The sequence below is a fragment of the Asterias rubens genome, chromosome 7 (genome assembly GCF_902459465.1).
Source record: "Asterias rubens chromosome 7, eAstRub1.3, whole genome shotgun sequence".
Lineage (NCBI taxonomy): Eukaryota > Metazoa > Echinodermata > Asteroidea > Forcipulatida > Asteriidae > Asterias > Asterias rubens.
In genome coordinates, this window is record NC_047068.1 from 11,205,743 (window position 1) to 11,232,617 (window position 26,875).

At 36.3% G+C, this 26,875-nt stretch overlaps 1 protein-coding gene across 1 annotated transcript; it reads left to right on the forward strand.

Moving 5' to 3' along the window:
- Window positions 1–844: 844 nt before the first annotated feature.
- On the forward strand, window positions 845–26,760 carry LOC117293135 (beta-1,3-N-acetylglucosaminyltransferase lunatic fringe-like). The gene is made up of 10 exons (XM_033775359.1): window positions 845–1,933; window positions 5,611–5,659; window positions 5,951–5,993; window positions 7,156–7,215; window positions 7,828–7,978; window positions 9,296–9,417; window positions 21,943–22,013; window positions 22,982–23,082; window positions 24,025–24,113; window positions 25,776–26,760. Exons 1-10 carry the CDS (start codon window positions 1,460–1,462, stop codon window positions 25,831–25,833), a joined length of 1,218 nt encoding a protein of 405 aa, XP_033631250.1. The 5' UTR covers window positions 845–1,459; the 3' UTR covers window positions 25,834–26,760.
- Window positions 26,761–26,875: the final 115 nt, after the last annotated feature.

Consider the following 26,875-nt stretch of genomic DNA (forward strand, 5'->3'; position numbering starts at 1 on the left):
TACAGTGTCCAGTTAAGTACCTTTAAAGGGCATGTGTGCAAAGTACAATATCCACATTTGTTGTAGTCAATCAGCGTTGTTTACCAGTGCTTCCCTTCCGCACTGTGCATAAATATAAAACACAATCTTTACAGTGTTTTCTGTCTGTTTTTTGTTTTAGGATTTTACCCTCTTGCCTTGTGCGTGTTTTATGTATCGTTTATTTCCTACAGTTAATGAGAAAATAGAAAAAGCTGTTGCAAACAACTCACCAACGGAAAGGACCGATGGTATTAACATTTTTTAATCCTAAACTATTCATGGTTAAAATTTACAGTTTTATCCATATAAATATTGTTATCCATCCCGTTATTGGTGCTTGCGCTATGTGAATGCTGAAGAAAATATTATAAAAATAATATAATAATATATTTATTATAATTATTTTAAATCCATATCCCTGAGAGGGGAAGTATCGACGGGGAACTTTCCAGTGCCCGTTATAGCGCCCTCTAACAGTCAGATAATGCAATTCAACGTTCAGTAGGGCCTACCAGTTTGTGCATGTGCCCTATAACAAGTTTATAAAGTTTCAAGGCCAAGTTTGACCACTTTACAGTACCTGTTAATTCCCCGCTACCCCCTTTGACGCTTTTACACCGATGTTCATCACTGTTTGGAGCCAGGTTTCAATATCGTGGGCCTGATGATCACGTAAATCCAGAACTTTTTCTTGAAAATGTCCAAAACTTTCCGATACCCCTGTTATAGCCCCCTCTAGCAGACCAATTATGTTAAATACCATTTTGGACCTGTTGTGGGCAACAGGTTCCTAAAAACTCAGCTGGAAGTGGTCGGTCGAGTTTGTTGTGGAACGTCCGTCAAGTCACTGGGTTCTGTGAAAAGTGGATGAAAGGCCGTGAGTTAGCACACAACTCGGCCATGAGAAAACCCACTTCTGAGCTGAGATTTGATTCTTAAAGTTGCTCACAGTGGGCAGCGTGTACCAGAGAATAGAACTGTGTTAACTCGGCAGTTGACTTGTTTGCTTTGGCAAGTAGTTTATTGAAATTCTAAAAAGATTTCTTCGGGTGCTGTTCCGTTTTGGAAGAAAATGGAGTCACCATTGCTTGCTGATGTGATGTAGATCAATCAATAACGTGGACCAGCGGGCACTGAGACTATGCAGAGCGGTGTCGTGGCGGTATAGTGGCGGTGGTGGTTGGTGTTGCTCCATGGTTGGTTCGTTTTTGGTGGTTAGAAGCTGGAGTTGCAACGTCCTGTATGGTCTCGTAAGTCTGCGATATTATGGGCAAATGTTTTCTCACCTAAAAAGTTATGCCCAATCGATCGTTTTGATGAAGGACTTTTGAAGATTATGCACATTTCCTTCAGAAAGTTTAATATTTCAGGAACCTCCTCAAGAAATGAACTGTGAACTAGTTAAGTCTTCATGTACTTTTACTCACAAAGCAGCTGAATGGTTGACATGTATATTTGCTCATCCCTTCGGAGGTGCAAATCTAAAATACAAAGAATGGCGGTTATCTTCGGAGCAGCCTATTTGACTCTGTGCGCTCTTGCTGCGCTGTCACTTTTTCCGTCAAGTGATTCCTCAGAAGACCTTCCGTCCAAAGTTCAATCCGCCCACGACAACTCCTGGCATCGCCTCTTCAAGAAAGGGGCGAGGCCCCGTAACATCTTCTTCAGCAGTGAAGGGCAGATGCACGAGACGGACACCGAACAATCAAACTTTGACGACACTTCAAACAGTTCCAGAAAGTTTGTGAAACACGCTTTACTTCCAAACGATTCCAGTACTTTAGAAAACAATTTCCGGCCAACGGAACTTTCTGATATTTTTATCGGGTTGAAAACGACGGAGAAGTATCATGAAAGTCGCTTACTGGTTCTTTTCGAGACATGGCTTGAACGTCCAGATATTCGAGCACAGGTAAGACCAATTACATGTAATTGTTTTAAAGGCAGTGGACACTATTGGTTATTACTCATAATAATTATTAGCATAAAACCGTTCTTGGTATGGAGTAATGGGGAGAGGTTGATATTTGTTTTGAGTAATTACCAAACGTGTACCTTCCCTTTAATGTTCCCCCCCCTCCCCTTTCCGATATTCCAGATGGTTTCCTCAATTTTTGGTTGATTCGCCCGTTAATGCTGATGGCTAAGTTCATTGGTCTGCTTCATTTAAAGGGTTTGGGTACATTTTAACAACACAAATTACAAACGTCCACAGATTTACATTAAACTTACATGGTTTAAAGCTTTCCTAAAAAAAAAATTATCTGCTGAGGTGCTGCAGTTTTTGAGAAATGAGTAAAACAATTTCGAAAAAGAAATGTTTGTAGCATTTTTGCATTTACATTGACAACTAATTCATGCGACTCTCCTGAAAACATTGCTATGTAATTTTCACTTTTTTTTCTCAAAAACTTGACAACTAATGAAGCTGAAACTTCTACAGGTAATTTATATACATACATCTTTATTCACAATGAGCAGGGATTTATGCCACGGCCAAAAATAAAAAATGCTACAAAAAGGTATCAAAACCTTAAAGACACTGGGCACTATTGGTAACTGTCAAAAACCAGTCTTCTCACTTGGTATATCTCAACATATGCACAAATAACAAACCTGTGAAAATTTTAGCTCAATTAGGTCGTCAAAGTTGCGAGATAATAATAACAACAGAAAAAAACACCCTTCTGACACAAAATTCTAAAGAGGGAGCCGTTTCTCACAATGTTTTTTACTATCAACCTCTTCCCATTACTCGTTACCAAGTAAGGTTTTATGGTAATAATTATTTTGAGTAATTATAAATAGTGTCCACTGCCTTTAATACTGATTTACAGAAAAGCAAACTCAATTTGTGTCTAAAGAAAAACTGGTTACTTGCAACCCAAAACACAGACCTGAAACAGAAAAGGCTGAACAACAATTTTTGAAACTGTCAAAAGGTAGTTTCCGTTCAAGCATTCAGCTAAAAATTAAATTGTTGAAGTAAAAGAAATAACAAAACTAATAAACTGTTCTAAAAACAGTTTTGATTTAAACCCAAACAAACCTTAACAAATCATAACAAAGTGCTTGACTGCCACAACAAAAATATTTACAGATTATTATTTATGGTTGAGGGGGTTAATAAGATAAACCTAACTATTTGTCACATGTTTTTGATTAAAGCCCCTTTCACTGAAAGCAATTTACAATGTATCAAAATTGTGAAATTGCTAAATTGTAGCAGGGTTGTAGTTTTATTTTACAAAATGTACCTGTGTGAAAGGACTTAACCACTCTACTGTCACAGTTCTCTTGCAAAATCTTGTAAAAATTGCTACATTTGACCACCATGCTAAAATTGGGCAAGGGACCCCAGTTAAATTGCTGTGTGTGAAAAGCACTTTAGATGCAAGGTGTTTGTGGTGATCATGTTACACCTGATCATCGACTTTTGGATAAATGCCAGACTTTTCTGTGTGCTGCATTACATCAATAACTCCTCACCTAGTCTGCCTCCGATGCTAAATGTTCCAAACTACTCAAAAAATGTTAAGGAGTGTCCCGGCTTCTTGAAATAAAATTAAGAATATTTTCTTACACAACTTAATTTCTTACTTTTGGACTTTTAGAAGGGTTAGGGTTAAACTTAATATTGTAACTTGGCTAAATTCCTTCATGGTCCCAAAAAGGTCCCTTTGCTATGAGTAAAATACAACAGTTTTCTAGAGGCCTACTCTAGCAGTTTTCTAGAGGCCTACATGTAGTATACCCTGAAACACCCTATGTTGAAATTCCTCAATCCAGGGCATTATAATTTGTAACAACCTTTAAAGGTCACAACCTTCAGATGTTTTGATTTACAAAAGTTTTGGTTTTAACAAGTTATTCATGGGACTTGGCGCTCGATTCAGTCACTAGTTACATTGTGTTTACGGTGGTGAACATTTGTTTTCAGTTCCTATACATCAAACTTAATAGCAAAAGGGTACAGATATCACAATATTTTGATTATCGACCCCTCTATACCCCAATCTCCCACAGTTTAAAGGTCTCAAATTCATTGTCCCCTGTAGTTATAAATCTGAAGGCATGCATGATTTTCAATAAATTGCAGCAACAATGAAATGAGCATCAAGTGTTATTTTAACCACTGTCGTCAACTTTGCATACAATGCAAGGACAGATTGTGTGTATTGAACATTATTATGGTTGCTCAGCCCAAACAATACTTGTCAATAATATCTGGAGGTTGCTATCGGTTCACTGAGGTCAGTTGGAGGGGAATAATTTAAAGGAATATTACAGAATTGGTTTTTGCTAACAAAACAGTTGCTGACAGTGTAAGCACTTATGTAATCCACCACATACGTACATTAACTGACAAGCCTGTTGAAGTTTGAGATTGAAACTTTGAACACGAGAAAATAGTGAAAAACTTACTACACATTTTGCATGACATCGATTTAAAAAAAATTAATCAAACGCTCACTGAGCGAATAACTCCAAACAGGAAATTAGTTTCATTTATTTCTCATTAAATAAAACATTTTAGACAGAAATGTTTCAAGGGATGTTTTCTACTATCATCATCATTAGAGAGTGTAATTGTTACATTAATCTCACAGCCGCGGTTCTGCCATTTTTTAAATGGTCAGTTAGGACCTCGTCTCCACTAATTTGTCCCCTCATTTTATAGTTGACAGTCTGGAAGAGTATTCTTGCACAGGCACTTGCCAATGAACATGGCGTTACCAAAAACCTCTTTAAAGTTTTGTTTACACTGTTTTTTGTTGTTGTTGTTGAAGTACCGCAATTTAAACTAACAGGCAGAAAGAGGTCGCAGGAGACTTCTGCGCAGCCACGGTAATTTTACAGGGCCACTAAAAAGTCCAATAGGGGCTGCTTTCGTACTGTTTTTATCTTTCTTATTCCGCCTCTACTTTTCAGAGATGTTTATATTATATTTCGGTGTATTTTTGTATAAATGGTAAAATTTTTAGTGTAATTTTTATATAACATATTTTTAGACACGGAAAACCAAAACGCATTTCACTGTACAAATATTTTTTAACAAGTGACAGTAAAACATTATTTTATTCTATTGTTCATGCTGTAAACCTACCGCGACCGCGCTGTAAAACACATATTTTATGCAAGCGTTGCGGAATACAAGTTTAGTTGGGAGTGCATGGAAGAATTACACCAAAGCCAGTCCTGGTAACTTTCCGCATGGCAGCGGAAGAAAATTCCACTGGGAACATGGCTTTAGCTGTAACAAATTATAGAGGCACCAAGGACAAGACCAGGGCAACAAAAATTGTGGCCTTCTTGAAATTCAGTGCATGGTCTCTAAAGTAAACTTGAATCGTTTACATGTGATGAAGACTTCTGAAACTATAGGAGAAAAATAAAGTAACCTAGTCATTTTATTTGAAGGCACGTGTACATTGGTAACTGCATTATTTTGTTAGCAACATTTTAGGAAAAGTTCTCCCTTCTGAAAAATTACTTGCATGATGTATACGTTCATGATAATACCCACATGTTTTGTCAAAAGTTTTTGGAAGTTACTGGAAGGTGTCTTGTTTTCTTTCTCTTTTTCAGACTTACATTTTCACAGACGCAGACGATAGCAAATTTTATAAGGAAACAAGTGAGTATAAAAGACCAAATTTTAATAGGAACCACATTTCTTAGAGCAACCTTTCTACTATTGATAACGTTTTTTTTCAGTAATTTGACCCACCATTTGAAACCATAACTTAATAGGTTGTGTAGGGTGCTCAGAACTAATGATGAATTTTGTCAGTGAATTTTATTGTATCTTTCTTTGCATTTGTGTCTATAAATCAGCATTACGTTGAACCAAAAAAAAAACAAAAAAAAAAAACAATAATTACTTTTAAATTCCTAACCTTTTTTCTCGTGTCCTTTTCATGTAAAGATGGACACTTTATCAACACTCATTGTGCCAACCGGCATACAAGGTAAGACATTTAGATTTGCAGAGAATTTCAGTTTTTATTTGAAACCAAACTGACTAGTCAAGATAATTTGTTTGTTTTCTTCATCTTGCATGCGAGTACAAAAATGGTTTATGTTTAATCTCACTGCTTCAATTCAGCATTGTGTGTAGAATCATAGTTCAAGATTGCAGATATAGCTCTTCTTTGTTGAACACAATCGCCAAATTCCGCACCTTAATAACTGAAATATGACAACAACAACTTTTTATGATCCGTGACGGCGGACAAAGGGCTCCTAGGGTTTGGTTTATTCAGCTATTTTGAGTTTGGTATGTTGACTTGCTTGTGCGTCTGGGTCGAGATTTTTGAGGGAAAACAAATCTGGCAAATGAATGATGATCGAGGGGCTCAATAAAATCTTGGAAAGTCGTGAGGTTCAGGAAAAAAAGGATTTGGACTTGGATACTTTTAACTGCTGATTTGACATTTATGTTTATGAATCAAGAAAGACGTGATTTACCTGTTTTGGTAAAAAAAGCTATTAAGAAATTTATTATATCAAGGAAACTGACCGGGTAAAATTAAAATTAATTTTGGGTTGAACAAAAACAAATTGACTCAAGCAGGACTTGAACCTGTGACCTCCGGATTTACGAGCTGGTGCTTTACCATTTGAGTTGTACATGTATATAGATCTGGCTTTAATGTTGGCGGTCTCCCCAATTTTTTGGTTTAACTGTGGATCAGTTGAAAAAGTTTATGTCCTCAATTCACAATGACTTACAAAGTAGTTTCCTCTTTTCTAGATAGAGGCCCCTGGCAAGAAAGATTTAGGACACAGTAGGGATTGATGTTACCGAATTCTAAGAATGATTTTGGATTGATTTCCTCTGTAGTAAGGTTTTGGAACTTAATTTCAAACTCTGGGCCAAATTTCATAGAACTGTGCTTAGGCACAAAAGTAGCTAAGCACAAAATCTTGCTTAACAGAATAGGTTACCTGTACAAGCCAAAATATCATATCACATGTACCGTCTGTGACTTGTATTCTGCTGATTTTTGCTCAGCAGAAATATTATTGGCAATATTTTCTGCTTAAGATGCTCCATAAAATTGGGTCCTGTTCATAAAAAATACTGTTTATTTCCAGTTGTTTTGATTGTGTTTCCCTTTTCTTCTTCAGACAAGGTTTATGCTGCAAAATGGGCGCCATGTTTTCAATGTATTTGAAATCAAAAAAGAGGTAATCATTATCATTTAAATGTTTTTCTTACAAATTTTGAGCTTTTTTGATTTGACCGAATTAAGTGTTTTTTTGAGTTGACCATTAACGACGAACTCAAGGTCAGAAGAGTGAGTTCCAGTCCTGCTTGTAGCACTTCTTTAGTGTTCTTTAGCAAGACACTTGACCATTATTGCTTCGTCCTTCGGATGGGATTTATAAAGCCATTGGTCCTGTGTGTTGTATAATGCATGTTAAAGAACCCAGTATTATCATTAAGAGAAGGGGATCACCTCAATGTTTCTGGTAGTGGCTGCTGAGTATGCAGTAGCACCTTGTAAACCCTTTTAAGGTTCTACATGAATTTGCCATATAATTTATAAAAACTTCAAAACCTCTTGAAAAGTGTCTATCTTTGTTTAAGCGCCTGGAGCACCTTATTGGTGGATGTTTGTAATATAAAACTATATTATTGTTGTTATAATGGAGAAATTGGCTTGGTCTTACCTTAGTGGCCCCTTAAATGTTCCAAATGAAATTTTAACATTTTCTCTTGGAGAAGACAATGCCTCGAAGCATCAGGTCGACAACCTTATTTGTAATGTTTCTTCTGGTGATTTGTTTTTCTTGAAGATGGTGGTGTACATTGGATGACGATAACTACCTAAATGTTGAGAATTTAGTCTCCTTATTACGATCATATCGTCACGATAAAGATGTTTATATTGGACGACCGAGCACAGCAACGGAGATAGTTGCCAACGACAAAGGAGATGGTAGCAAGGTGAGATTTGATCTCGTAAGATGGTCCTCAAGGAACTTTTAAAATATTTATTTGATTTAAAGGCAGTGGAAACTATCGATAATACCTCAAAATAATTATTTGCAGAAAACCTTACTTGGTAAAGAGTAATGGGGAGAGGTTGGTAGTATAAAACATTGTGGGAAATGGCTTCCTCTGAAGTGATGTAGTTATCGAGAAAGAAGTAATTATTTATAAATTTCGAGATGGTAGAATTAGAATTTGAGGTCCCGAAATCAAGCATCTGAAAGCACACAACTTTGTGTGTTTTTTCTTTCATTGTTATCTCGCATCTTCGATGACCAATTGAGCCTAAATTTTTACAGGTCTGTTATTTTATGCATGTTGAGATACACCAAGTGAGAAGACTGGTCTTTGACAATTACCAACAGTGTCCAGTGTCTTTAAAGGGAAGGTATTATACCTTTGTAATGGCAATACAAATTGACTAGGTTTGAAGTACAGCAGCCTTCAATAGTATAATGCATTTTGAGAATCATTTCACTTTAAGTTTCTATCCCCAAAATTATAATTGAGAATCGTTTTGTTTGATACCATTATCAGATTGTATATTCCAATTAAGGATTATTCTTCCGTTGTGTGGTTTTCGGGGATATCTAAAAAACCTCACTTTTTGAAACGAAATTTTCACAGGTTTTATTTTTATTGTTTACATCAACATTTATATAGTATTAAAATGATCTAAAGGCTCCAAAAACCAAAGTTATATTTTCCTTTTATTATGTGATTTGGTAAATAAGCTTTTTGTTTTACCCTAAATGCGCTTAGAGGCTTTTGCATTAGGTCCTTTACAAATTACAAATCTTATAAAGCACCCAACAATCAGTTATTTGTTAGTGTTCTAGCGGTTGAGACATCTGGAATGCGGGGGTGTAGGTTCAAATCCCATCCACGTAGTCTGTGGATTTTTTCCCACTGCAGGACCCGGAAAGCACCAAGGGTGGAAACCAAAGTAACATTCTGGGGTTTTCTATTAAAAAAAACTATCCAGTATGTTTTCAATATTTGTGGAGAATTGTTGAAAAACAGGAAATACTGCTAGCTTTTGCTACACAATATTTTGTGGATTGTAAAATGTTTTGATTTTTTATGTTATAGAGCTGTTTGACTATACACTTTTGTACGACTCTAAATTGCTTCTGGTCCCTTTGTGGTTTGTAAAGGAAAATAGAACGTGAAGCCAAGTTGTTAGATCGTATCTTGCCCGAGCCTGGGCGGACTGTAAGAGCACATTTCACATTTTTGTTTTATTCAATGAGTGTTTTTTTTTTTTTTCAGCGGATGGTAATGAAGGGTCCGGTTAAAAGTAAATGGAGAGCGACAAAGTTTTGGTTTGGAACTGGAGGAGCTGGAGTGTGCATCAGTCGATCTCTGGCCCTTAAGATGAGCCCATATGCCAGGTAAGCAAAATCAATGCCATTCGGTAATCCTTTAAGATTGTATTTCTTAATTGTTTGTTTCATAATTTTTAATATACCTACTTTTATAAGTCTCTGTATTTTAAACTCAATTCAGCCTTTGGCTGCAATGTTTGAATGTTGGTAATAAACAAACAAAAAACAAACAAAAATCCAAGCGGAAAGTTATAACAAGGGTTCCAAAGGCTTGTACTTTGAGATATTCTTTTTCCCTTGCACTTTTGAACTCCATACCTGAGCCCCAAATTCATGAAGCTGGTAAGCAAAAGGAATTGCTAAGCACAGATTTGTAATGTATTTCATTTGTAACTAGTTACCTGCTACTTTTGGGGGTGGAGCTAGGGGGTTGTCGCCCTGACACAAATGAACGAGCCCATAGTTGAAACTGCTTAGAAACAGTATTAACTTGAGCCTGTATGAGACACATAGTTTGATATTGATGAACTCTGCTCTTCTTAAGGCGAAAAATAAACCTCATTATCGGCTTAAGAATGGAAGAGAAAACATGTATTATAAAAGCGTAAATATCCTGTGAGAATGTGAGAATAACCCACTCCAGGCTTGACTGATAATCACTTCCCTTTTGCCTGTGAACTGCCCTTTTCTTTATTTCCCTTGCCCCATGCCGTTTCAGTTTGCTTTGTGGAGTGTGTTAAGCTAACGTGGGAAACTTTGTACTAACTTTGGGGTTTCTGTGGAAACTTTAGAATCGGTGAGAGGGACTGGCCAAGGTTGACCTCAACTCAAGGTTCCTCGGGGTCTGTGGCTTCTGCTAAGATTATTTCTTAGTATTTTATGACCCCAAAACTTTAAATAAATATCGGTGATTTTAAATAGGACCAAAGTTTGTGGTTGTTCTTTGATGAGAAGTATCTTATAGTTTGTTTTGGTATTTCAAATTCAATTTGTAAAAGTTGTTATTTCTTTTGTAGCTGACCCCAAAACTCATGAATTTTTTACCTTTATTTTGTACTTGTTTGTGTGAAACGTGCTTAAATCTCCCTTGTGTCCTTAATAAACACACCCAAGAATGAATATTGCAAACTGCTTATAAAAAAATTATATTACCTGCACTTAAAATGCAACACAAATATTCATGCCGTCCTCTTCGAAAATAGCAGAGTCTTTTTCAAATGCGAATTGATAAGTGTTGATTTGTTGTATTATGCTTCGAGTATCTTAACAAATGAAATCAAAATTGTGACACGGTCCATAACTTTGAGCAGTCAAAAGTTTGGTTTGGGCAGTGTTAGTTCTTTTATAAAGTAAAAGGAAAATCGCCAAGTTTAGAGATTGGATATTTGAGTGAATCATGATATTCTACTTGTCTTTCCAATCATATTCATTGCATAATGAATGCTTTAATAGTCGAAAGCGCCCAATCCATGGCAAGGCAAGGTGTCCCTTTAAGCATCTATGTTTATTGATTTATTTTTACCATTTGTTAACATCAATGCAGTTTTACCAACATTTCAGAATTTGAAACAACAGAGAGCAAAATCCCTGTTTTCTCACAGGTGGTTTGGATCAGTTGTTGACATCCCTCATACAATGAGTAAACAATCTGACAATTAGTGCTTTTTGTTTATTCATAACGATCCTTTTGAATCTTTGGTTGATTGTGTGGGCGTCGTCTATACCAGGCCTTGTAGTTCTAGCACACGTAGCCCTGTGTGGACAGCTGCTCCAGCTTTTCACACTTCTAGAAGTTTTGTCGGACGCTGATCAATAGTTTTGTTGTGATTCTGTGATTGTTTGATGATCAATCTGTATCTGTTCATTCATTGGGATGCCAATAGATGGGAGGTGTTGGGTTAATAATTGTGAATATCTGAGAGAAATTGTGATTTACAGATGAGATTTGCTGACTAGTGCAGCAGAGGGAAATTTGTAATCGATTTTGCATTACAATTGATTTTGTACAAATAATTTTGTACAATATCAGCAAATGTAGTAACAAATTTTTTTTTTTTAATATCTACATGTAACTCTTAAAGGCAGTGGACACTGTTGGTATTTACTCAAAATAATTATCAGCATAAAACCTAACTTGGTAACGAGTAACGGGGACAGGTTGATAGTATAAAACATTGTGAGAAGCGGCTCCCTCTGAAGTGACGTAGATTTTGAGAAAGAAGTACTTTTCCCTGTATTGATTTCAATGTACCTCAAGTTTAGAATTTGAGGTCTTGAAATCAAGCATCTGAAAGCACACAACTTTATGTTGACAAGGGTGTTTTTTTCTATCATTATTATCTCGCTATTTTGATGACCAATCAAGCTCAAATTTTCACAGGTTTGTTATGTTGTGCATTAAAAAAAATGTTGAGATACAGCGAGTGAGAAGACAGGTCTTTGACAATTACCACTGTCTTTAAAGGCCGATTACTTGGATCCAATTTGAACAAAATTCAACACCATGTGTTAGTTCAATACCCAAAATGTTGGACTCTGATTACGGTGGTATGCCTGATCCCATGTAAAGCATAGTCAGTCCCCAGTCGATGGGAATCAAACAAAATATGGAGTTGGATTTTGAAGGGTTTGGTATGGAACTGTCCTTCAATGGCCCAGAAGGGACAGACCAATTGAAATGACAAGGCCAGCAGTTCAGGGGTGTTTTTGTTAATTTTGGGAGTGCTTTTATAACAGGTCACAGTTGGTTACATTATTGTTTTGTTATCAGATAATCTTCCAACTTGACTGATTCCAGTCCATTGTATTTATTCAGTAACCTCTGATTGGTCAATCTCCAGTCACTCTATTCATTAAGTTTAACCAGGTCAAATGGATGGCCTCCACTTCCTTAGTAACAGGGTTTTGATTGGTCGAACAAGGATTCCTTTACAACAGAAAAGACAAAGTTTTACCTAAGGGATCTGACCTGGGCCCAATTTCTTAGGGCTGCTTTAGTAGTTGCTCAATAAGTGTCTGCTAAGCAGAAATGCGCAGGATACCAGTCTCAAATTGTATATGTGACATGATAGTTTGGTTGGTAACCTTATTCTGGGAAGCATAATTTTGTTGTGCTTAGCTACTTTTTGTGCTTCAGCCACTTTATGAAATTGAGCCCTGGTTTGAATCACTGGGGTTGTCGGTCTTGCCCTCAGTCTGTTGAGGGTAGGGGACAAGACTGGTAGTCAAAAAAACCTGTTTAAACCTTACATAAAGTACTGTGTCTGAACGACCTCTTCCAACTTTCAACACCCCTATGTTTCAACACCCCTGTGTTCCCACACCCTTAGTGTATTTGTTTTCTTCTAACCCTAACCCAAACCCTAACCCTGTCCGTAAATAATCATGTTGTTTCCCCCAGAACTTTTCATTGTTGAGAAAATTGTTCCTACAATATTCTTATCTTACATTTATTTAGACTACCAAATTGCAGCTAGAGACAATCATGGTTATTTTAGGATTATGAGAATGGTATGAATTAGCATGAATGCATGCATTTATGATATTAACAGGTACCTGCTTATGTTTTGATGAATGGGTGTTTGTACCAGCGGATAAATGAAATTAATCAAATGTGTCACTCAAACATCTTTAATTAAATCTCTGTATGTATTTCTTATACTACATGGAAGCGGGGCTTGAAATCACCCAAGGACAGATTATTAGGGCCCAGTTATTTGAGGGTATAAACAGTAAACTCACAACTGGACATTTGTACAGTCTTGTGTTTTTTCCACAACCATAGTGTTTAACTAATCAGATAAAGCATTGCATGGCCCAATTTTGAACTGTACTTTTACAGAATTGGTTTTTGCAAATTTTGCTGCTGAAAATGTGAAGAAAAAAAGAGAACTTGCAAAATAATTAAATAAAATTAGTTTCCGATTGGAGTTGATCGCTCAGTGAGCGTATTATTTATTTTGATCTTAATCGGTGTCATGCAAAATGTGTAATCGGTTTTTCACAATTTGCTCGTGACCCAGATGGCTGTTCGATCTCAAACTTCTACAAGTTATAAAGTGCTTAAACATCTAGCAACTGTTTTGTTAGCAAAAAAAAAAAAATCTGTAATGCTCCTTTAAAGTAACAGATGGAAGAGTTTTGAGATGTGTCTTTTCTTCCCAGCGGAAGTTGATCAAAGTGTAACCTCCATGAAATGTTTGCATAGCTTTTGTGTTTTCTTCCGCTGAGCTGTGTACATGCAGGAAGTCCAGGCTCTGTGGCTTTTTTGTAAACATGTGATGTCACATAATTACATGGTGGATCAAAAGTGGTAGTATTTCTTTGTGAGGTTACTCGCCCTAATTTCAGTAACAATTGACTACTTTGAAAAGTGGTCCAGTTCCGTACTTCAGAGCCTGTGTTCTAGTGCAATGGTCTGCAAACTTTTAGGCCAACAACACAATGAAGATTTCCGGGCACTCCACTGAAACCCACCCGCCCCCGATCGTGGGCCTATTGAATACCCTGTTGCAGATGTCATCAAAATCAGGCTAATTTGAACAGGAGTTTGTTTTCGTGTTGTATATTTTGAGTAAACGCATTGAACTAACAATACAACTTATGGACAAATATCACGTCAGGGTTCTCCCAAGGATTTGTCAAAACTGGTGGGCATTCTGGACCCCAAAAGTTTGATAATGTGGCCAAAAGACGCTAACTTGAAACAAGCTCTTTGGGATGATTTCTACTTGGTGTTTATCTTGGTTTTTAACTGAACTAATGTGCAATTTGGAGTAATATTGATTTTATCTTGATGATTTTTGTGAAATTAGTATTAAAAATTTAAAAAAAAATGCAAAAATTTGTGTGTATTGTCCGAAATGTTTGCATTTCGGTGTGATACGCTAGCTTGTACATGTGGAAAACCCTGCATGTTGGTGATGATCAAACAAAAATAGATTTCATTTCAATTAAGTTCAATTAATCTTTATTAGACAAAAAAGAGTAGTTCAAATGCTCGCATTATACAGTGAAAACATTGAAACATCTTTGTTGCTAACAGATTGATCAAAGGTGTTTCCGATCATCCAAGGTTCTTTTGCGACCCAGTTTTGAGACGCTAACCATGATATGTTGTATTGAATATCTTCTCGAAATACAATCCCGATACTGTGGGCACATTTGTAGATTACATTTATCAGGCATCAGTGTGAAATTTGATGATTTATATGATCCGTTATTTTTTTAAATGTTGTATCAAATGTGCAGGGAGGTGATATGCTTTGTGTCATTAGTAACTCAATACATTCCTAGACCCACCCTGTTATGAGATATACCTCAGAATTAACTTGGGCCAGATTGGTAGTCTTGCCTCCAGGCATTAAATTTGTCAGCTAATAAGCTTGATTTTTCAGATTTTCCAAAGCTCTGTAGAAAAAAAACACAGGCATTATTATTTGGGATTAGAACCTCTGATTTTTGCATTGCTAGAGCAGAGTGTCCTAACCATTGAAGCACGACTATTTGCACACTCTGGGGTAGTGAAGGTAGTTTAAAGGAACACCTTGCCTTGGATCGGTCGAGTTGGTCTTTGAAAGCATATGTAACCCTTTGTTATAGAATGCAAATGATTTGAAAGATATTTTAAAAGTAGAATATAATGATCCACACAAGTATCACTCGAAATTGCATGGTTTTCCTTTTACCTCGTCGACAAACACGGTCGGGCATTTATGGGAGTCAAATTTTTGGCTCCAATGAATGGCCGACCGTGTTAGTTCGCAAAGTAAAAGGAAAGCCACGCAATTTCGAGGCAAATGTAATGGATCATTGTATTCTACTTTTAAAAACAGCTTTCTAACCATACTCATTTTATAACAAATGGTTACAAACGCTTTTCAAAGACCAACTCGACCGATCCAAGGCAATGTGTTCCTTTAAGCTAAAGTAGTAGCCCCAGCTGATTGTTCTACCTTCCACCCACAGGTAGTACTTAAAAAGCAGGACAGTTCTTTTCAGAACTGAGAAATCTCACGAAATCCGAAAGTCTTCTCCGCGCGTAGTAGAATATCACTTGTATAGCAAGACAGTTCTCCTAAGAACAAAATCTACCTGGCAAGTAGACACACAGAATGACACATTGTGTTACCGCAAACCAAAAATAAAGATTTACATTTGTAGCCCTATACTGTTTTACCCAGGAGTGCTATATTTATCTAATATGAAGTTGATTGAAAATGGCAATCTGTTATTAATTATATGTTGTTTTTTTTTTTTTTTTTTTTTTTGGGGGGGGGGGGGTTGGTGGTCACTCAGTGGGCTTAGTACTTAACCATGAAGCCGCTGCCTATAGTAAATTATTGTCACCTACACCCAGTATCTCTGCCATGGAACATGATATAGGTTTTCCCCATAAAGCAATGACCCTGGTCTTACCTCAGGGGATAATAGAGTTAACCTTTATTTAAATGGATTGATTTGTTGAGATCCGTCCATCCATGGACTGTCTGCCCCACCACAAATGATTGCCACCAGAGTGAGAAAGGACGTTGCATTATTTTGGGTTGGGATAGTAAAGTTAACACTATTCTGCAAAATAAAAGACCTGATCTAAGTAGTGTAGACTTTCCTGGGAGTGAAAATCCCCTGTTGAAAAGACTACAAGGTTATCTTAACAGGGCTGTAGAAACCAAGCACATCAGACAATCAGACATTGTTGTACTCTCTGTGCAGTCCCTGTAATTCACTTAGTTTAAAGTCCAGGTAAAGGGCCCTGTTTCATAGAGCTGCTTAAAGGCAGTGGACACTAGTGGTAATAACTCAAAATAATTTTAAGCATTAAACCTTACTTGGTAACGAAGAATGGGGAGCTGTTGATAGTATAAAACATTGTGAGAAACGGCTCCCTCTGAAGTGACGTAGTTTTCGAGAATGAGGTAATTTTCCACGAATTTGATTTCAAGACCTCAGATTTAGAATTTGAGGTCTCAAAATCAAGCATCTGAAAGCACACAACTTCATGAGACAACAGTGTTTTTTCTTTCATTATTATCTCGCATCTTTGACGACCAATTGAGCTCAAATTTGCACAGGTTTGTTATTTTACGCATATGTTGAGATACACCAAGTGAGAAGACTGGTCTTTGATTATTACCATTAGAGTCCACTGCCTTTAAGCATAAAAAGATGCCAAGGACAACAAAACAATGCTTAGCAGAATATGGCTATCAGACACTAAACTCGCTGTTCAGTCCTGTATTCAGTCCACCTCAAGTCCACCTAATTCAACTTAAAAAAAAACCTCAAAATCTTCAACTGGAAACTTGAAAACTTCAACATGTAGCTAAAATATCTGGTTCTGAACTCAAATTCTTTGACTGGAAACTCAAATTTACAACTCAAAATTCATAATCTTCAAACTGAAACTTTACCAAATTGAATACTTTTTGACAAATATTTGAAATTTTTCTCAGATCCTTTTGCTTTAATGCCATGTACCCACATGCATGGTTGTGACTTATTGTTAGTTTACCTTTACATGTGTATACTTACCCATGTAAAATTTATAGAAATATATGTTTTTTTTCCGTAAAGAACTGACCCTTTCTTAAAGCCATTGGACCCTTTCGGTAAACAGTGTTGTCCAAGGCCCACACTTTGTGTACCACAACTTCTATATCAAATAACAAACCTGTGAAAATTTAGGCTCAATCGGTCATCGGAGTCGGGAGAAAACAACGGAAAAACCCACCCTTGTTTCCGCGCGTTTCGCCGTGTCATGGCATGTGTTTAAAATAAATCCATAATTCTCGTTTAAGCCATTGGACCCTTTCGGTTCAGAAAAAAAAATAAAAGTTCACAGATTTACAAATAACTTACAGGGTTTACAGAAGGCAATGGTGAAAGACTTCTCTTGAAATATTATTCCATGAAATGCTTTACTTTTTGAGAAAACAGTAAAACAATATAAATTCTCGTTAGCGAGATTTACGGATTTATTATAAACACATGTCATGACACGGCGAAACGCGCGGATACAAGGGTGGGTTTTCCCGTTAATTTCTCCCGACTCCGATGACCGATTGAGCCTAAATTTTCACATGTTTGTTATTTGATATAGAAGTTGTGATACACGAAGTGTGGGCCCTGGACAATACTGTTTACCGAAAGGGTCCAATGGCTTTAAAGGCAGTGGACACTATTGGTAATTGTCAAAGACCAGTCTTCACAGTTGGTGTATCTCAACATATGCATGAAATAACAAACCTGTGAAAATTTGAGCTCAATCGGTCGTCGCAGTTGCGAGATAATAATGAAAGTAAAAACACCCTTGTCACACGAAGTTGTGTGCTTTCTGATGCTTGATTTCGAGACCTCAAACTCTAAACTTGAGGTCTCAAAATCAAATTTGTGGAAAATGACTTCTTTCTCGAAAACTACATCACTTCAGAGGGAGCTGTTTCTCACAATGTTTTATCTATCAACCTCTCCCCATTACTCGTAATCAAGAAAGGTTTTATGACGATAATTATTTTGAGTAATTACCAATAGTGTCTACTGCCTTTAAGGGAAGAATTCATGCTCCTTTTAGAGTAAGTGGTTTGATGTTTTCTTACTTCCTGTTTTGGTTTTAATGATTTTTTAGTGGTGGGGGGGGGGGGGCAGATATGTTGTTGTTTGCTGGTGGGTTTGTAAGTTCACAACTTGGGCTACAATCTCCCTCCATGTCTAAACATAGCTGGGTTGTGACCATATTAGTGACTTCTGACCTATGCAGTGGGTGTTATGTGCCACCACACAGAGCAGTCACTCAGTATTATTAGCCCTCCATATCTTGTGTACCTTGCTCACAGTGTGTACCTGGGGATTGTGTAAGGCAGGGAGAATGCTGCCCTTTATACAAAAATAGCAAGGCTCCACTTTACTCCAACTAAACAAATCTACTCTCTATATGTAAGAGTAAAAAACACCACTCATTACATTTCGAGATGTCCCTCATATAGCTCTTAAAAAAGAGTGGTGGTTATTTCACTCTTTTAGAGGGGTTTCACTCCAGGACAGAGTGGAAAATCACTCAAAAAGATGCAATTCAATCTCAAAGAGTGGAAGACCACTCCAAAAGGAGTTGTCCCTCATATGGCCCTTCAAAGAGTGCTTTTTCACTCCATTACATTTATAGAGTACCACCAATTCTTCAAGTGATGTACATGCATGTATGTAGACTGCCACCATGCAATGGTAAGGCCGTGGGTCTCCTAGAAATATCTACTCTGTGGTAGAAAAATATAGCAATACAGTTTTCTAAAGAACAAACTCTACCTGGCAAATAGGTGTACACATGGTGTTTCCACAAACCACATATATAATTATTGATACTTTCACAATGCAATGCCTCAAATCCTATACTGATTATATAGCGAGTTTATCAGTGAGTAACTAGCAGGACCATGTTAAGCTTGTCAATTTACAAGTCTACCTGATTTTTCATGAGTCCATACTTTGCATACAGGGATGCTTTTCAACACTGAACCTGAACTTTGACTGGTCCTCCGTGTTTTTACTGCAGTGGATCATGGAAGAATGCAGTGACTAGTGAACTAACCTGCTGGGTCCTTATGGGCAGATCTATAACAAATCCTTGTGTGTTTTTGCCAGCCGATGGCTAGTTGTCACATGGTGTACATTTATGAAGGGTTGTCAAAAGGACCATTGTTTATGGTACTGAATTTGCAGCTTTGCTCCATCAGTGGGTGTATAGACAATTGGATTAATCCTTTTGTCGAAACGTGACTCATGTTTTAGTTTACGGATGAAAAATTCAATCGATGATAAATAACAATAATAATAATAATGATAATAACAATAATAATAATTCAAACTAAACTTATTCCAAGGCGCATAAAAAATATATAAAAAAACAGAGAGAGTAACAAAAAAGATTAAAAATTACATCGCTTACAAGCACATACTGTGAGCTGAAAATTTTCTTGAAATTAAAATATTTACATGCAGCATTTACACTTTTTTCTGATAAACAAATAATGTGCGCAAAATTCCTGAAGAAATATAGACGGAGCTGCCAACTTTTTCTAATTCTGCGGAAAGTTCCCTGAAACCCCCCCCCAATCTTTTATGATTTATTTTTTTAGATGATCTTCCCGTCAAGGGAACTATAGGCCACAAGAGGATATAAATAGCAAGGTTGCGACAGCCAATCTCTCTCTTACAAACTTTGGTCTAAAGTCTATGATTATGAATAAATCATGTTCTAAATCAGCATTAAGCTTGGTCGGATTCGCTCTGATGAACAAATTAGAAATCTCCTTGATTATGGACTCTTTTTCCCAATTAGTGTTGAATGTAAATTTAGATATTTCCCTACAAAATCTCCCTGGTTGCAAGCTGCAAAAATTGGCAGTTATGTGTAAACTATAAATCTGTATAGAAAGAGCCAGCAGTGCATGGCGGTTTTCCTGTTCGCATTTCCTTCTTTTATTGTTAGTCATAATGCCACATGACTCTCGTGTTGGATAACATTATTGCCAGTACTCGTATTTGTTTAATGTCATTCATTTCCTTCTTTCATCTTTTCATTTTAACTGATTTTGTCAGCCTTAGTTTCCTGTTTTGAAATGTTTGCTTGAGAAATTGGCAACATTTCTAAGCCAGTGATTTTTTCTTTTCTCATCTCTATTTTTCATTTGCCCTCTCATATTTTGTGGAACTTGGAAGAGGGGACAGTGTATTTCAAGCAAGAAAGACATGCATCCTAACTAAATCTGTTTGGGGTGCTGTAGGCGGGGGGGGGGGGGGGGGGTCTTGTAAATAATAACCTTGTACAGTTAACTTGCTGAGCTACTATACTAGCCCTCTGTGGATCTCTCCCCCCCAAAAAACAAAAAAAACAAAAAAAAACAAACAACAACAACAGCCTTCTATATCCAAGGGGTGCTTCATCCCCAGTCCAAGACATCACCACAACCCATATTCCAATACTTTCCATGTCTGTACACTCTCTCTCCCGAGTGTGGGAAAGTCCCTCCTGCGTGGACATAGTGAATCAAAGCGCACACTCCCCGTATTAGCTGGACTACCTCCAGCCCATTGTACCATTGTTCACCCCTACACAATGTGCATTGTGCCGCGGAGAATAGATTTGACGACTTTGCCATGCCGCTTTCAGGAATATCGTTCAAACGGAAATTTACAATAATCACGACCGCGTTTGTGCAACTGTTCGTGTGTATGAATTGTATAATATTGTACTCTTTGCAATGGGCTGGACCAACGCAAATGTGAGATTTGCTGGCATTTTAGTTTTTGATGGTTGCAATTTAGTGTTTCCAGCACTGGTTTTAATTGGTTTTTATTGTATTTTACCACCATTTTTGTTTGCTTGTGTGGGTGTTAAAAACCTTTGGATTAACAAATAAATTTTCATTCAGCTGAATGAAGTCTTGAGTGAGAAATTACCTCTTTTTTTTTTTTAAACTATGTTACTTCAGAGAGAGAGCTCTCCATTGCTCGTTACCAAGTGAGTTGTTATGCAAATAATTATTTTGAGTAATTACCAATAGTGTCCAGTACCTTTAAGGTGACCCAGGCAGGGTTAAAACCCACGGCTCTTTGTTTACAAACGGGTCAGCTGGTCAATAAAGCAAGCTGGATGGTATGGGTTCAAATCCACTAACGGCCCATTTCCATAGTGTATACTACAGATAAATTGCACACTCTTAATAATTGACATTTACTGATGCTCTACTTAGTTAACTAAATCACAGCGCTAACATTAATTAATAAGTAAATAAAATAAATTTAATTAATAACCCATTCAGAAAAAAACAATGTTTACTTTTTTATGAATTTGTTTGTTAATTGGCCATTCAAAAAAACCAATGTTGATTTTTTACTCATCCCACAAACCCACCCCAAATCTTTGTCAAAACGTCAGGCCATTAAATACACTGGACACTATTGGTAATTGTCAGAGACCAGTCTTCTCACTTGGTGTACCTCAACATAATAATGCATAAAATAACAAACCTGTGAAAATTTGAGCTTGATTGGTCGTCGGGAGTTGCGAGATAACTATGAAAGAAAAAAACACCCTTGTCACACGAAGTTGTGTGCTTTCAGATGCTTAACTTCAAGACCTCAAATTCTAAACTTGAGTACTTCTTTCTAGACAAATTTGTCACTTCAGAGGGAGCCGTTTCTCACAATGTTTTATTCTATCAACCTCTCCCCATTACTCGTTACCAAGTGAGGTTTTATGCTGATAATTATTTTGAGTAATTACCAATAGTGTCCACTACCTTTAACTTAGGGGGGGGGGGCATTTTTTACCATATAATGTGCTTTTGGTTGATAAACATTTAGCATTATACTTTCTTGTCACAACAAGCTTAGGATTTGTAGCATGCAAGCTTTGCCATTTTTACTAGCAAATAAGAACACAGTACCTACAAACTTTATCAAGATCCAAACATTACAGGCAAAATTTCAGAAAACTTCACCCAAGGTATTACAAAATTATTGTTGCAATTCAGGGTACAATGCCCTGCTTTGATACTTATGTTTTTATGTTATTTTATTTTCTGAATTCTGCAGTACTGAAGAATTTCCACGAATCTGCAACCGGATTGGTCTACCTGATGATGTGGCGCTTGGATTTGTTATAGGTATGTTACCATGGTTATTAAAAGATGGTTAGATAGATCAGTTTAGCCACTGAAATCCCAAACAGCAAAGAAATATTATTAAAATGGTCATTTTACAACAATTTTTGTTTATAAAAGTAGGAGTTGAAGCTTGGTATTGTGGTGTCACTTTGTATTGTTGAGGCTACTACTCTCGCAATCTTGGGCTTGGGTTACTTATTGGAGTTGAAAAGGATGTTTCTTGTGTCAACATTCGTGTAATTCACTCATAATTTTGTATAAAAGAAAAAGACAATTCAGTTGTTGTGGTCAATGTACAATGAGTAGCTGTTGATTGCAATGAGTAGCTGGAAATAATCCTTAAATGCCTTGGACACTATTGGTAATTGTCAAAGACCAGTCTTCTCACTTGGTGCATCTCAACATATCAAATTCTCGGAAAATTACTTCTTTCTCGAAAACTATGTCACTTCAGAGGGAGCTGCTTCTCACAATGTTTTATACTATCAACCTCTCCCTATAGCTAGTTACCAAGTAAGGTTTTATGCTAATAATTATTTTGAGTAATTACCAATAGTGTCCACTGCCTTTAAGAGAATTTATGTTACAATGTTTTTGGTAATGGTTTTGGATTTACATGAACGGCAATAAAGGGACAAGGTTTTTTCTTTCCCTTTAAATCTTATTTATTTCTGTCTCATGAACACGAAATAGTAATTGTAGCTGTTCCCTCAAAATATTATTTGTTCTCTAAAAGTAATATTTTATGTCCTTGAAATCTATATTTTGTTTATTTATATTTAATAACCTGGAAACTATATTTCGTTCCCACAAATTATTATATTATTTCTCTCCTTCGTATAACAATTTCAGAACTTAATGTTATTTTGGGATCAAAACCATGACAATGAAAACCTTGTTCCTTTACGGACTCTGTTTATTTCTTTTGATTGATTAAAGAGTTGATTATTTTGTCTTAAATCTCTTAGATGATCTCCTTGGGGTTCATCTTACCAAGATCTCACAGCTTCACTCCCATCTTAACTCCCAGTCCTTGAGAAACTTAAAGGATGAGCAGGTTACTAAAGCTGTAAGTATTTCCCGGCCGATGTAAGAAAAAAAATCCCCTTAAGGCGAAGTACACCTTTTTGGTTTTTGGAAGGGTTCAATTGTTTTAATCGTTTATAAAAATAGATGTGAACACCATGGAAACATTTCAATTCAAAATATCAGGTTTTTCGGATATCGGCGAAAATCCTGACTGAATACATCCCTGCTGGAAGAATAATCCCTAATAGGAATACACAATCTGAGAAACGTTACTGACAGTGAGGCTTCTCAAATGAATAAATGAGGGTAATAAAAACTGATATCTTTTTACATAATCACATCACGTTGAAGTGAAATGTTTTTCAAAATGCGTTGTACTATCAATCGCTGCTATTTAGTGATTTCTCAAAAACATGACCACCTTTTAAAATTAAATTTTCAGATGTTAGTTTTATTGTGTACTTTTACATTTATATAGGATTAAGACAATGTACGTGTATACTTCACCTTTAAGGACAGTGGACACTATTGGTAATTGTCAAAGACTAGTCTTCACAGTTGGTGTATCTCAACATACACATAAAATAACAAACCTGTGAAAATTTGAGCTCAATCGGTCGTCGAATTTGCAAGATAATAATGAAAGAAAAAACACCCTTGTCACACAAAGTTGTGTGCTTTCTGATGCTTGATTTCGAGACCTCAAACTCTAAACTTGAGGTCTTGAAATCAAATTCGTGGAAAATTACTTCTTTCTCATAAACTACGTCACTTCAGAGGGAGCTGTTTCTCACAATGTTTTATACCATCCATCTCTCCCCATTACTCGTAATCAAGAAAGGTTTTATGATGATAAATATTTTTAGTAATTACCAATAGTGTCCACTGCCTTTAATGTGCTGCTAATTTGATATTCTTTAAGATTCTGAAAGGGTTTCATTTGGCAAAAGCTGATTTTGTCTTTATTTGAATGTCACCACAGATTACTCTGAGTTATCAGTTACATGATGAGAAAGCAACTATTGTCAACGTGAAGGACGCTGTGTTTAATACTACACAGGATCCTACAAGGTAAAGTTACCAGTCCAGGTTCTTGGCCTTAAAGACACTGGACACAGGTTGTTATTGTCAAAGAGAAAAATTCTCACTTGGTGTATCCCCAACATATGCATAAATTAACAAACCTGTGAAAATTTGGGCTTTTTATTGGTCATTATAATTTGAAGAAAATTATGGAAAAAACCCACCCTTGTTGTGCAAATTAGTGTGCTTTTGGGTAGAAATGAAAGGCTTCAGCTGAAGTCTTTTACTATTTTAGTGATACATAGTAAGTTTGTATAGTGCTAATATATACATTTTGAATAATTTACCAAACATGGCCAGTGCCTTTAACCCAACTCAATGTCTAGTGGCTGAATTATAACAACTTGATTTTGAATCCCGCTGTAGATTTTCTTCTTCAGTACTTTTGTTCTGACACTTTTAATTGCACTTCTTTCAAAACAAAAGGATGTGGGGTTCACATACCGCTCATGGCACTGGTCTCCCTCAGCATTTGTGTTCCACACTTAACTATAACAGCGCCTGAAGAGTTTTATATTTCCAATTGCTGCTCAGTCTTTTTTTGTGACTCACTGTTTCTGTTTACAATTTATTAATTTATCATGTCTAATATTTTGTTATTTCATTTCAGTAAATATTAAATTTGCTGACTGTATTTTCAGTCAATATGTGTAACTGTTTTTCAGTCAATGTTTCATCTCCTTACAGTTTTTTCAAAATATGTTTAATTTTTTTCTGACTGTAATTTCAGTCAATATTTCAGTTGTAACTGTATTTCAGTTAATATTTCTTTTCCTGATTGTATTTTCAAAATATGTTTTTTTTTCTGACTGTATTTTCAGTCAACATTTAATGTCCTGACTATATATTTTGTCAATATATTTCCTTTTCTGATCATATATTTTTATAATCCTTGTAAACGCTGAGCCACAACTGATTTGGTTTATCATTGTGTAATTTTAAGATTTATATTACCCATGTTTTTAACTTGTAAACTTTTTAATGTGAAGTGGCTTTTAACATATTTGGCGTTATTTTGTCGTAATTGTATTTGCAATGAATCTCTTTGAATTATTCACAATTAATATGTCTTTTGATTATACAATTCTATTCCTTTATGATTGTGGTTTCATCCTAATTGTGTATTGTGTAGCTGCTGATAATTGTGTTTATTTGAGTGTAATTATTTTCTAGAACTGTTTTTAGGCTTTGAATTTGAATTTTCTGAAGCGACTTGAGCTATTTTTAATTGTTGTATCTGTGTTTAGGGGGAGGCGTGTGTGTGTATGTGGGGGGGGGGGGATGGGTGTTGGGGATGTACAATTTGTTGCTATTTTACTATCTTGAGTCTCATAATTTAGCAAGGGCATAGATTAATTTACTGCCTGTACAATTTAGCAGGGCTGCATAATCCTAGTGAGTAGATATAGAATAAAATATTATTAGTATTTTATTATTATTATTATTTTATTATTATTATTATTATTATTATTATTATTATTATTATTATTATTATTATTATTATTTTTTTTTTTTTTTTTTTGGGGGGGATGTTTTAGTCGAAGGAAAATGGGAAGTGTTAGAGTAATGAATTTTGGAAGCACATAATTTTAAATTCCCAAGATTATCCTCTCTCAGTATTTTAACTTTGCATTTATTTTTCCATTTCAGATTTAAATCGTTACATTGCAAGTTTTATCCGAACGCCAGCATCTGCCCGAAGGTATGACCTCTGGTATGTGGCGTACCACTGCAGTAGATGGCTGAACTTCCTGCTGATGTGTAAAATGAATCTTTGGAGACTGTTGCTCTCGTTTTCTGTCATCTTAAGTTAATCAAACAATGCGGTGATTAACTTCTTTTATGCTTTCTGGTCAACTGATTCTACAAAATTGTTCCAGATAATGGTTCCCTATAAAAGGAAACAAGGCAAAGTCTTAGCCAGAATCAAGACAAAGTCTCTGCAAAAACCAAGGCAAAATCTTGGTTAAGAACCAAGACAAAGTCTTAGCAAGAACCAAGGCAATATCTTGGTTAAGAACCAAGACAAAGTCTTAGCAAGAACCAAGGCAATATCTTGGTTAAGAACCAAGACAAAGTCTTATCAAGAACCAAGGCAAAATCTTGGTTAAGAACCAAGACAAAGTCTTAGCAAGAACCAAGGCAATATCTTGGTTAAGAACCAAGACAAAGTCTTAGCAAGAACCAAGGCAATATCTTGGTTAAGAACCAAGGCAAAGTCTTAGCAAGAACCAAGGCAAAATCTTGGTTAAGAACCAAGGCAAAGTCTTAGCAAGAACCAAGGCAAAATCTTGGTTAAGAACCAAGACAAAGTCTTAGCAAGAACCAAAGCAGATTCTTGGTTAGGAATCAAGGCAAATTCTCAGCAAGAACCAAGGCATGGTCTTAAGAAGCTAAGCAAAGTCTTGGCAAGAACCTCGGTGAAGTCTCGGTAAGGAATAAAGGAAAATTCTTACTAAAAAACCAAACCAAAGTCTGGTGCAAAGTCTGGCAAAACCAAGGTAAAGTCTTGGCAAGAACCCAGGCAGAGCATTGGTAAAGATATCAAAGCAAAGTTTGGGAAAGAACCAAAGATGTGATGTCTTGGTAACGAATGAAGTTAGCATCTCTTTGGGGCATTGTTGGAATAGACGTCGCTATGAGCTTCCAGAACAGAAGAATCAAGAAAAAGGTATTTGTGCTTCCGTTCTCCAGTTTGAAGTGGAAGTTGGAAAAGACTTCCAAGTTGCCCTCCATCAAACTGTCTTCCA

Excerpts from the sequence above, each read along its gene's own strand:
- LOC117293135 (XM_033775359.1), top strand. The coding sequence starts at position 1,460 with ATGGTTGACATGTATATTTGCTCATCCCTTCGGAGGTGCAAATCTAAA. Across the intron at positions 7,979-9,295 it reads ACAAAGGAGATGGTAGCAAG|CGGATGGTAATGAAGGGTCC; the intron begins GTGAGATTTGAT and ends TTTTTTTTTCAG. Across the intron at positions 24,114-25,775 it reads ACTACACAGGATCCTACAAG|ATTTAAATCGTTACATTGCA; the intron begins GTAAAGTTACCA and ends TTTCCATTTCAG.